Genomic DNA, 10,558 nt, shown 5'->3' with positions numbered 1-10,558 from the left:
GGAGGCAGAGGCAGCAGCGCAGGCGCATTGTCGTTCTCGTCCAGCACGAACACCTGCAGCGTCACGTTGCTGCCCAGAGGAGGCACGCCCGCGTCGCGCGCGCTCACCTGGAACTGCAGCAGCTCCAGCTCCTCGTGGTCCAGAGGCTGCAGCGCGTACACCTGGCCGCTCTCCGCGTGCACCGACACGTAGCTCGACAGCGCGCGCTCGCCCACCCGCCGCTCCACCAGCGAGTAGGACACCAGCGCGTTCTCCTGCGCGTCCAAGTCCCGCGCGGACACCGTGAAGATGTGGCAGCCGGGCGGGTTGTTCTCCTTCACGAACACCGTGTACTCGGGCTGCGCGAACAGCGGCGAGTTGTCGTTCACGTCGGCCACCTCCACGGCCAGGCTGGCTGTGGCCCACAGAGAAGGCGTGCCCCCATCCCGCGCTGTCACCACCAGCTCATAGACGGACACACTCTCGCGGTCCAGAGCGCTGTCCAGGACCAGGGAATAGTAATTCTTGAATGTGGACACCAGCTTGAAGGGGACATGCGGTGTTAGGGAGCAGGTCACCTGCCCATTGGCGCCAGAGTCACGGTCAGACACGCTGATCAAGGCGATGACAGTGCCCAACTGAGCATCCTCTAGCACCGGGAGAGACAGCGAAGTGACAACTACCTCGGGTGAATTGTCATTTTCATCCAGGATTTCCACTAGGACAGTGCAGTGACCAGCCATTGGTGGGCTTCCTTTATCTGTAACATCTACATGTATTTCATAAGTGTTACTATCTTCAAAGTCAATAGCATCGTTTACTCTTATTTCTCCCGTCCTTTCATTCATTAGAAATTTCCTTCTTATGCTGGGTGTAACCAAGGAGCTAAATGAATATATCAATTCCTTGTTTATTTCTTCATCTGCATCAGAAGCATTTAGCCATATTACTAAGGTTTGGTTTGGTGCATTTTCATACATCTTCACTTCATATATGGATCGGTCAAATATTGGGGCATTATCATTGGCATCCAACACCAGGATCAGCAGAGAAACAGATCCAGTAAGTTCGGGTTTGCCTCCATCAGTTGCTGTTAATAACAACAAAAGCTGAGGATTTTCTTCACGATCCAGCAGTTTTCGTAGCACAAGTACTGGGAATTTGCCTTTGTCTTTCTTGTTTATAATATCAAGAATGAAAAACTCATTTGGGCTGAGTCTGTACGTAAGCTTTGCGTTTTCTCCAACATCCGCATCAGATGCGCCTTCTAGTGGAAATCGAGAGTCAAGCAGTCGAGATTCCGGTATTGCCAGCTTTTGTTCTGAGACGGAGAATACCGGGGCGTGGTCGTTAATGTCCTTCACCTCCACCTCCACATGGAAAACCTGCAGCGGCCTCTCCACCACCACCTCCAGGTGGATGCTGCACTCCGCCCTCCGCCCGCACAGCTCCTCGCGGTCGATCCGAGAATTCACAAACAAAATGCCATTCTGCAGATTTACCTCCAGAAGGTCCCCGCGGCCTTTGGACGCCACCCGGAACAGGCGCGGCACCAGCTCCGCCAGCTCCAGCCCCAGGTCCTGCGCGATGCGACCCACAAAAGTACCGTGTTTGGCCTCTTCGGGGACCCAATAATGGACCTGGCAAATCCCCATCTCCCAGGATGCGAGGAGCAGAAGTGAAAGCAGCAGATGGCCCGTTCTCAGGTCGCTGGGTCTGTAAACCAACATCATACATACTTTCCCGGTTTTACAAATCCATGAATCAGCGGTCTAGAAGACTAACATGCTCTGAGTTTTCCTGTTGGGTTTCTTACATTCAATTATATCGAAATGGCTGAGATCTCAGAATGACGCTCCTTCCTGGTCCTTGAGAATCACAGGATTGTGCCTTTGTTCTAAAAACCCATTTTGTGGAAGACAGCGACATCCGGTGGCTTAATGTGTAAGTACAATTCCATTGGTTACCTTCTTTTTCAATCAAATCTTTTTCTTTTCCCCCATGATTTGATACTTCAATTCTGCAAGGGCATAGTTCAGCTGCAGGAGGCCCCTCCACCAGCAGGCACAGCCTGCAGCCAGCTCTTCGTGCTCACGATTCAGGGGCACAGCCTCTCCCAACACAGACACACTCACTCCTGTATTCCAAGATGACCCCAGGGTCCCACAACCCTCACAACCTGCTCAGCTGTCCTCATCCCTACCCGTCCTTCAGGTCGGATGGGGAGGAGGACAGTGCTGGAAGGTGGTGGCAGTGGCTGTGGTAGGAGAGGAGGTAGCGGGGGCTCCATAGGCTCTGGTGGGCCGAGCCTGGGCCTCAACCCCTCAAACAGTGAGAACTTCAGGGGCGCTGATAGGGTGTTGAAACCCTGGGGAAGCACAGCTCAGGCCAGAAGGAGAAGCCCTCCTTGATATTGTCCAGGACAGAAAGTGCCGTGTACATGAAGCCCCGAAAGGCCTAGTTGTCATTCTCACTGAGGTTCATGTCCTCTGGACTGTCCACTCTATTTTTACATATCTGTATCTCTATGGACTATCAAAGCTTCACATTATGTCTCTTTTGTGAATAATAACAATCATTGTCCATCCCCAGTACAGATCCCTAGTAAATGTAGAATCTTGGAGAAGTCATTCTTTCCCTAACCATGATTATAATTTCATTAGCTAAATTTGAATATACCCTTAATATCTGCATAATAATGAGTGTACTCATATTTCGTTGGATAACAAATTTAGGTAACTTCAATTTCTGACACAATTCATTTCTCTTTGTCATTATTTTGAGATTAAATAAACCTTATTTAGACACTAATTTTAAGTATCAATTCTCTGTGAGGTGTTTGGATATCCTAAAAGAGAATACTAGCTTCAACATCAGAAATTTCTCCATTCTGATTTCTATTTCCCAACTTACTAATCATGTGACTTGGGGGAAATAATTTACACAACTACTTTTATAACATTTGTATAATAATATGGTGGTTGTGTAAATTAAGTGCCTAGGGTAGTACCTTAAGGAAAGTGAGTGCTTCATAAATGGCTATTAGTCTCAGGCCTCAGTTTAGCCGCATTTATTATCATAATGCTGGAGACCCAGATTGGTTCCTTGGGGAAAATTATTACCAATATAATATTGTCACTCTACAGCGCCTTCACTAATGCTGCTGCTCAGGCTGAGTAGAGGCTCCTGTTTTTAGGAAAACATAAAAGGCTTTTATTGAGAAATCAGTTATACAGAACGAAGTTTCACTTTTTTATGTACATCTTACATGGGCAAAAAGAATCTTAATTATGATTATAAATAAAATAATTCAAAAATGTATGATTTTTCACTTTCATAGACAACTACTTTCATCATTGTTATGTTTAAGCTTTTCAAATACCCCAAATATATATTTTTGGAATTATCTAATAGTTTTGTCTAGCCACTGAGCCAAACCGGTTAGGGCGGGGGGTGACATTTTTAGTGCTCCTTAATCAATATAACATATTCAGATACCTCAGCCCAAGTTTAAGTAACATATGGAACCTGAAAAAAAAGTGCAAGGACAGAGATATTTGAAGGTATAAGTCTAGATTTAAGGTGAATTGTGCTGACAGACAGGTTTTACCATGGAAGTTCAGAGACTCTTCAAGTTTTAAATTAAATAAAATAAAAGATTGTTTTGTAGGATGTATCAAACATGTGTTCTATAGAATGAAATTTTTAAAATTATTGAAATATTTATTTGGAAAAACTAAGTTACTTTCATTTTCATGGTTGTACTACTGTGGCTCTATTCTCAAGACCACTCTGATCTTGTTCCACTGAGTTTTTAATTAAGGAACATTGTCTAAAATACCTAACACAATAGAAATATAGAATAGAAATATAATCGCATCACAAAAACTCCACATACGTACAAAGGAAGTTTTTAAAATATTAATTAGAAGACAAATGCTTGAACTAACAATAGCGTGTGAAGAACCACCAACTTGAAAGGCACAAACCACAATTCAGGAAATATAAGTTTGCCATGTAGTGACTTTACAGCTGCATCACCTAATATCCAGATTTCTGTCTTTTGGAATATTGAAGAAAAAGTAAATACTCATATAAACTGGTAGAGGTAATTAAGTTCCAAACTATGAATTTTAAGAGAACTCAAAGTGTAGAATATAGGTGGATCTTTAATGTCCAAACTTTATATCATTACCAGAAGTTTTTGACAGATAGGAGAAAGATTTTTGAAGAAAGAAAATATCAATTGGGATGTATTTTCTCCAATATCAGATAAAATATGAATTTCAATAAATATTCTATGTGTAGAGAAAATTCTCAATCAGCATTTTCTTATGGCCTACATTGTCAGACATACAGAAACAAATTCTACACGTTTTTAATAAGAATTATATTTGTAACATTTGTTGTTAAAATTAGATCCCTCAAGTTAAAGCAACTGTTTTCAGGCATACACTGGAGGTTACTCATTGATGTTATAAATACCCAGTAGTGCTGACCAACCATGTCTCTCAAAGTTCTCCACCCACAGAAAGGTAGAAAACTACAAAGTTGACTAGTAACAGTTACTACATATTTCTGCTATGAGGTTTCTTATTAGCAAAGCTATTAAATGAGATATTATCCATACCTTAGAAATGAATAAATGATGATAGAGAGTGGTATTGAAGTTTACTTAACATGTAAAAACTAAATTGATTTTCAACAAATATGTCCAGGTACAATGACATCACAACTTTAGTAATTCAATATGACGCCCATAACAGGTATTAAGTAGAAGTAATTCATCCCTGGCCGGTCTGGCTCAGTTGGTTAGAGCGTGGTCCAGTACATGGCTGGTTCCACTGAGGCTGGCTGGATCCTGTGTGGGCCCCTAGGTCCAAACCCCGACAAGGTAGCAAAGGGGAGGCAACAGATCCATGTTTCTCTCACTCATGGATGTTTCTCTCTATATTTCTCTTTTCCTCTCTCTAAAATCAATTTTTTAAAAAACATATCCTTGGAATGAGGATTTTTTAAAAGTAATTCAGTACCTAATGAATAATTATTCAATATATGGTTTATAATGATTCTCAATTGGAAGTGGAAACAAACACAAAAATAGCTATAAATTTAAGGTATTCGCGTTCTGGTAATAAAGGTTTCAATTAGACCAGATACCTAAAAATAAATGGATAAAAACTATTTAAATGTACTGTATAAGTAATAAGAATATTTTCTAGACTAAATTAATAAACATATTAATACATAAAGTATAAGAGCAACCTACCTTCCCAGTGGAGTCAAAAGAAGCTTCTGGATCTCCCACTGCAACTACAGATCCAGGAGGACCTGGAGGAAGACTAGGGCTGAAGGCCATGAGGTCCGTCTTGGGCGGCCCCTCCCCAGAGCACACCCTCTGCCGCCTCTGTTGTGAGTACGACCAGCTGCCCACCGCGCTGGAGCACACCAGCACCGGCTTCCCCGGCCCGCACACACCTTGGGTGGGCAGCGCCCAGCACCGCAGAGCCGTGTACAGCAGCAGCGAGAGCACCAACAGGCTGGACACCGCGCAGATGGCGATGATCAGATACACGTTCACGTCCACTAGCGCCGCCTCCGCGTTCGTAGAGCCAGAAGACAATCGCGATGAGGCCTTGGGCACCTGACCGCTGTCCACCAGCGACAGCAGCACAGTGGCCGTGACCGCCAGCGCCGGCTCCCCGTGGTCCTTCACCAGCACCAGCAGGCGCTGGCGCGGAGAGTCCACCTCGTCCAGGGCGCGAGTCGTGCTGATCTCGCGGAGGCAGAGGCAGCAGCGCAGGCGCATTGTCGTTCTCGTCCAGCACGAACACCTGCAGCGTCACGTTGCTGCCCAGAGGAGGCACGCCCGCGTCGCGCGCGCTCACCTGGAACTGCAGCAGCTCCAGCTCCTCGTGGTCCAGAGGCTGCAGCGCGTACACCTGGCCGCTCTCCGCGTGCACCGACACGTAGCTCGACAGCGCGCGCTCGCCCACCCGCCGCTCCACCAGCGAGTAGGACACCAGCGCGTTCTCCTGCGCGTCCAAGTCCCGCGCCGACACCGTGAAGATGTGGCAGCCGGGCGGGTTGTTCTCCTTCACGAACACCGTGTACTCGGGCTGCGCGAACACCGGCGCGTTGTCGTTCACGTCGGCCACCTCCACGGACAGGCTGGCTGTGGTCGACAGCGAAGGCGAGCCCCCGTCCCGCGCTGTCACTACTACAGCGTAGTCCGACACGCTCTCACGGTCCAGAGCGCTGTCCAGCACCAGCGAATAGTAATTCTTGAAGGTGGACACCAGCCTGAAGGGGGCATGGGATGACAAGGTGCAGGTTACATGCCCGTTGACACCGGAGTCCAAGTCGGACACACTGATTAAGGCAATGACGGTACCCAGTGGCGCATCTTCTGGGACTGGAAGGGATATTGAAGTCAAGGAAATCTGAGGGACGTTATCATTAATATCTAAGACTTTTACCAAAACTGTACAATGACCGGCCATCGGTGGCTGGCCTCTGTCCCTGGCGTCAATGCGGATTTTATAGAAACTCACTTGTTCAAAATCCAAATTCTTTCGAATTTTTATTTCTCCACTATTAGATTCTATGCTAAACTGATCAATAACCATGGATGGAACGCTATTAAAAAAAGAGTAAGAAATCTCCCGATTAATTCCTTCGTCGGGATCAGAAGCATTCAGTCTGATAACTATTGTTCCGTTGTCTGAGTTTTCGAATATTCTCACTTCATATTCAGACTGTGGGAAACGGGGAGCATTGTCATTCACGTCCATCACAGTGACCAGCACCTGAACGCTGCCGGTGAGCTCAGGTTTGCCTCCGTCGGTGGCCGTCAGTAATAAGTTGTGTGTCGGAGTTTCCTCTCGGTCCACAGATTTCCTTAACACGAGGTCAAGTTGCTTATTCTCCTCATTTTTTGAATTCACATCTAGCGTGAAGTAATCACTGTAGCTAAGCCTATAGGTTAAAATGGAGTTCGCTCCCATATCTGCATCCCAAGCGCCCTCTAGCGGAAACCGAGAATCTGGCAATCTGGATTCTGAAACATGCAGCTTTTGCTCCTTTACCGGGAACACCGGCGGGTTGTCATTAATGTCCTTCACCTCCACCTCCACATGGAAAACCTGCAGCGGCCTCTCCACCACCACCTCCAGTTGGATGCTGCACTCCGCCCTCCGCCCGCACAGCTCCTCGCGGTCGATCCGAGAATTCACAAACAAAATGCCATTCTGCAGATTTACCTCCAGAAGGTCCCCGCGGCCTTTGGACGCCACCCGGAACAGGCGCGGCACCAGCTCCGCCAGCTCCAGCCCCAGGTCCTGCGCGATGCGGCCCACGAAGGTGCCGTGCTTGGCCTCCTCCGCCACCGAGTAGTGAACTTGGTCGCTCCCAGTCTCCCAGGCTGCCAGGAACAGAAGCGAGAGCAGCAGACACCGGGCTTCCGGGTCTCCTCGCCAAGGAAACACCATGTCAAGTACTCGCTTTATTGCTATCAAAGAGCTTGTTTGATACAAAGGCGTACTGGTGCGTTTCCTGACGTCTTCAATACAATTCCGCTGCCTCCGCCATTGTTCTGCATTTAGAGACGGATACAGGATTCCTAGAGGAAGGCTGGATCTTGGCTGGACAGAACTTCTTTGTGGACAGCGACATCAAGCGGCTCTAAAGGGTATAATTATTGAATTCACTTACCTCGCTAAAATGGGGTTCTTTTAATCCAATGAATATTTTCTTTTCTCTTATTCTACTTAATAGTGTATCTTCACCTTTGTCAGTCGTAGAAGTATTTATACCGCCTGGCTCCTTACGTTAATTTTGTTCCAGCTGGGGATCTCTTTCTTCATAAATAAATTTTTTCCCAATATTTTAAATATTGATATATACACCTCAAAAGTTGCACTTTACTTTTTCATCTTAAATGACTCAGTAGTGGGTGATTAAGCTCTCCTTCGAATTCATATATTAGCAACTCTCAATGGTGGCTGTGATTTTAAAAAACACCTTTATTTAATGAGATCTGTCTTAATATATTTAATTGGAACCTCTGTAGAGGTGCTTATCACTGACCTTTTATTCTAGTTATTTTGGAGCAACAAGAAAACCCTTTTCTTACTATCAGAAAAGATTTTATAAAATATGTATTAGCTAGTATTCTTTACTTGAAGGTTTTCTTGGGAGGTAAGAATATTTCATTAATTTGGCCCTAACTGAAGATTTCTAAATTTTAAAACTTAACTAAAGCATCACATATGGCTTTTACTTAAGTACCTATTAATCCAGATGTATGAGAATGAGATTAACATGTAATCACAATGATATTTTCAGGCACAGAATAAACTTATTTTAAATTCTTATATAAGTGCAAGTAATATGAAAAAGGGGAATAAGAGCATTTTCTGTGAAACTACTTACATTATCTTCATGTAAACTACTATATAGTTCATTCTAAATCATGAGAAAGATTGTGTAAAGATAACTGCATTCTTCAATATCTCTGTGAGAACTTTTTACCAACAAAGGAAATTTTCCATAGCCTTGGTATGTCAGTTTGAATTTCCAAAAAAAAACCCTACCGTAATAAAAAAGTGATAATTGGTGGATAAAGATTGGAGTATGGAGGAGGATTTCATATCAACTTCTAGTCATTCCCCCACCCCAAAAGTAGAATTTTAAATATTTCTTCAAATATGCTTGGGAAATGGTTTTTAAAGTATATGTATGTGAAAATAAAAGAAAAATAAAGCAATATAAATAGAATTACAATTACCATCATTATCAAAAGTTAGAATATTTATAGGTTATTCTACAAATTTGACTATTCTTTCAACAAGAGGAGCAAATTTGTTCTGATTGCGTGGATGCAAATTACTGCTCAGTGGTAAATAATTCCATTGAATATGGGCATCTCTACCTTTATGTAAAAGAACACTGAAAACAATAAACAGACATCCTAAAATAACTTCCTAAGGTATACTAAGATTTTACCAACTGTAAAAGTGGATAATACTCATGGATGAGTTTGTTTAAGTAAGGTATTGTTCCACTAATGTATAAACATAGAAATGGATGAATAAATCACTATATAGTCATACAATAAAATAAGATGCAGGTATTTAAAAGAGAGAGAAAACAACCAAACAACCAGAAAGCTTTTTATGAAATAATATGGCATAAATACCAAGATATAGTAGAAAAACTAAGAGTAGGTTAAATATAAGCACTTGCTTTAAAAAAAAAAAGAAGAAAGGCAGATTGTATATATACATATAAAATCTTAGAGAAAACTAAAGAAATTTAAAATGTTTCAGAAATTCGAAGAGTTAAAGTGACTGGTTTAGGTTTGAAGGTGACAGACTTGTCATTATATACTACTTGACATTTTGAATGTGGGTATGTTGGTTATACAAAGAAAGAACAAAATAAATATACTACTGAAATATCATTTAAACTATATTTTTAAGTTACAATATTCATCATGGGCAAGCAAAAAAAAAGCTACTACTGAGTAAGTTAAAAAGAATTCAGTAACTAGAAAAAGAAGATTGAAAAGGAGAAATAAATTGGAGTAATAAGAAAAAAATTAAGATAATTCAAGTTCTAGACTAAGCATAAAAAGGCAATATTGAACAGGTGATATTGAAATATGTAAGTTTTTATAAATAAAAATGTATAGAATATGTCAAATTTGTTTTTAAAAAAGGATTATAAAGACTTCATAGCAAAGTGGGGCATGTAAACATTCAGTTAGGGACTTCCACTATATAATAGAAAGTAAACTCATTATTCCAATTAGTAAAAATTTCCCACAAAAATAAAAAATAACTAATATAAATCGCCAATTATAACCTACAATATTGGACACTCTGAAAACAAAACTACATATTTAACATACCAGTAAATATAATTCAACATAAAGAGTGCAAAAAGTGCAATAATATTAAAAACAAAATTACATATGAATCTATCAACTAAATATATAATAATTACATAAAAAATATTTGAGCAGAAAACCTAAAAGACTGCGTTTTTAAGTAGCTGAAAATAAAAATTCTTTAGACTCACGTTGTCTGCAGAGCTGGGACCCTGAGGTAGGCTGGGGCTGAAGGCCATGAGGTCCGTCTTGGGCGGCCCCTCCCCAGAGCACCCCCTCTGCCGCCTCTGCTGTGAGTAAGACCAGCTGCCCACCGCGCTGGAGCACACCAGCACCGGCTTCCCCGGCCCGCACACACCTTGGGTGGGCAGCGCCCAGCACCGCAGAGCCGTGTACAGCAGCAGCGAGAGCACCAACAGGCTGGACACCGCGCAGATGGCGATGATCAGATACACGTTCACGTCCACTAGCGCCGCCTCCGCGTTCGTAGAGCCAGAAGACAATCGCGATGAGGCCTTGGGCACCTGACCGCTGTCCACCAGCGACAGCAGCACAGTGGCCGTGACCGCCAGCGCCGGCTCCCCGTGGTCCTTCACCAGCACCAGCAGGCGCTGGCGCGGAGAGTCCACCTCGTCCAGGGCGCGAGTCGTGCTGATCTCGCCCGTGTACAGCCCCACGCGGAACGGG

At 43.5% G+C, this 10,558-nt stretch overlaps 3 protein-coding genes across 3 annotated transcripts in view; all 3 read right to left on the bottom strand.

Moving 5' to 3' along the window:
• Positions 1-1,884, bottom strand: part of LOC102242408 (protocadherin alpha-10-like) — a 6,222-nt gene extending 4,338 nt beyond the window's left edge. The window contains exon 1 of the mRNA XM_014528988.1: positions 7-1,884. Within this exon, the coding sequence (XP_014384474.1) occupies positions 7-1,712 (1,706 nt within the window). The 5' untranslated portion in view covers positions 1,713-1,884. The remainder of the gene's footprint in view (positions 1-6) is intronic.
• Positions 1,885-5,321: 3,437 nt separating this feature from the next.
• Positions 5,322-7,697, bottom strand: LOC106723862 (protocadherin alpha-8-like). The gene has a single exon (XM_014528987.1). It carries the CDS (start codon positions 7,467-7,469, stop codon positions 5,322-5,324), a length of 2,148 nt encoding a protein of 715 aa, XP_014384473.1. The 5' UTR covers positions 7,470-7,697.
• LOC106723866 (protocadherin alpha-6-like) overlaps positions 7,543-10,558 on the bottom strand; it is a 4,854-nt gene continuing 1,838 nt past the window's right edge. Inside the window, exons 2-3 of the mRNA XM_014529005.1 lie at positions 10,063-10,527; positions 7,543-7,662 (exon numbers count right to left, since the gene is read on the bottom strand). Coding sequence (XP_014384491.1) covers positions 7,543-7,662; positions 10,063-10,527 — 585 coding nt within the window. The remainder of the gene's footprint in view (positions 7,663-10,062; positions 10,528-10,558) is intronic.

The sequence above is a fragment of the Myotis brandtii genome, unplaced genomic scaffold (genome assembly GCF_000412655.1).
Source record: "Myotis brandtii unplaced genomic scaffold, ASM41265v1 scaffold668, whole genome shotgun sequence".
Classification (NCBI taxonomy): domain Eukaryota; kingdom Metazoa; phylum Chordata; class Mammalia; order Chiroptera; family Vespertilionidae; genus Myotis; species Myotis brandtii.
Note: the sequence above shows the minus strand (reverse complement) of the source record. Positions and strands in the feature narration are given on the sequence as shown.

Bases quoted from the DNA above. Each gene is read 5' to 3' on its own strand.
- LOC106723862 (XM_014528987.1), bottom strand. From the start codon at position 7,469: ATGGTGTTTCCTTGGCGAGGAGACCCGGAAGCCCGGTGTCTGCTGCTC.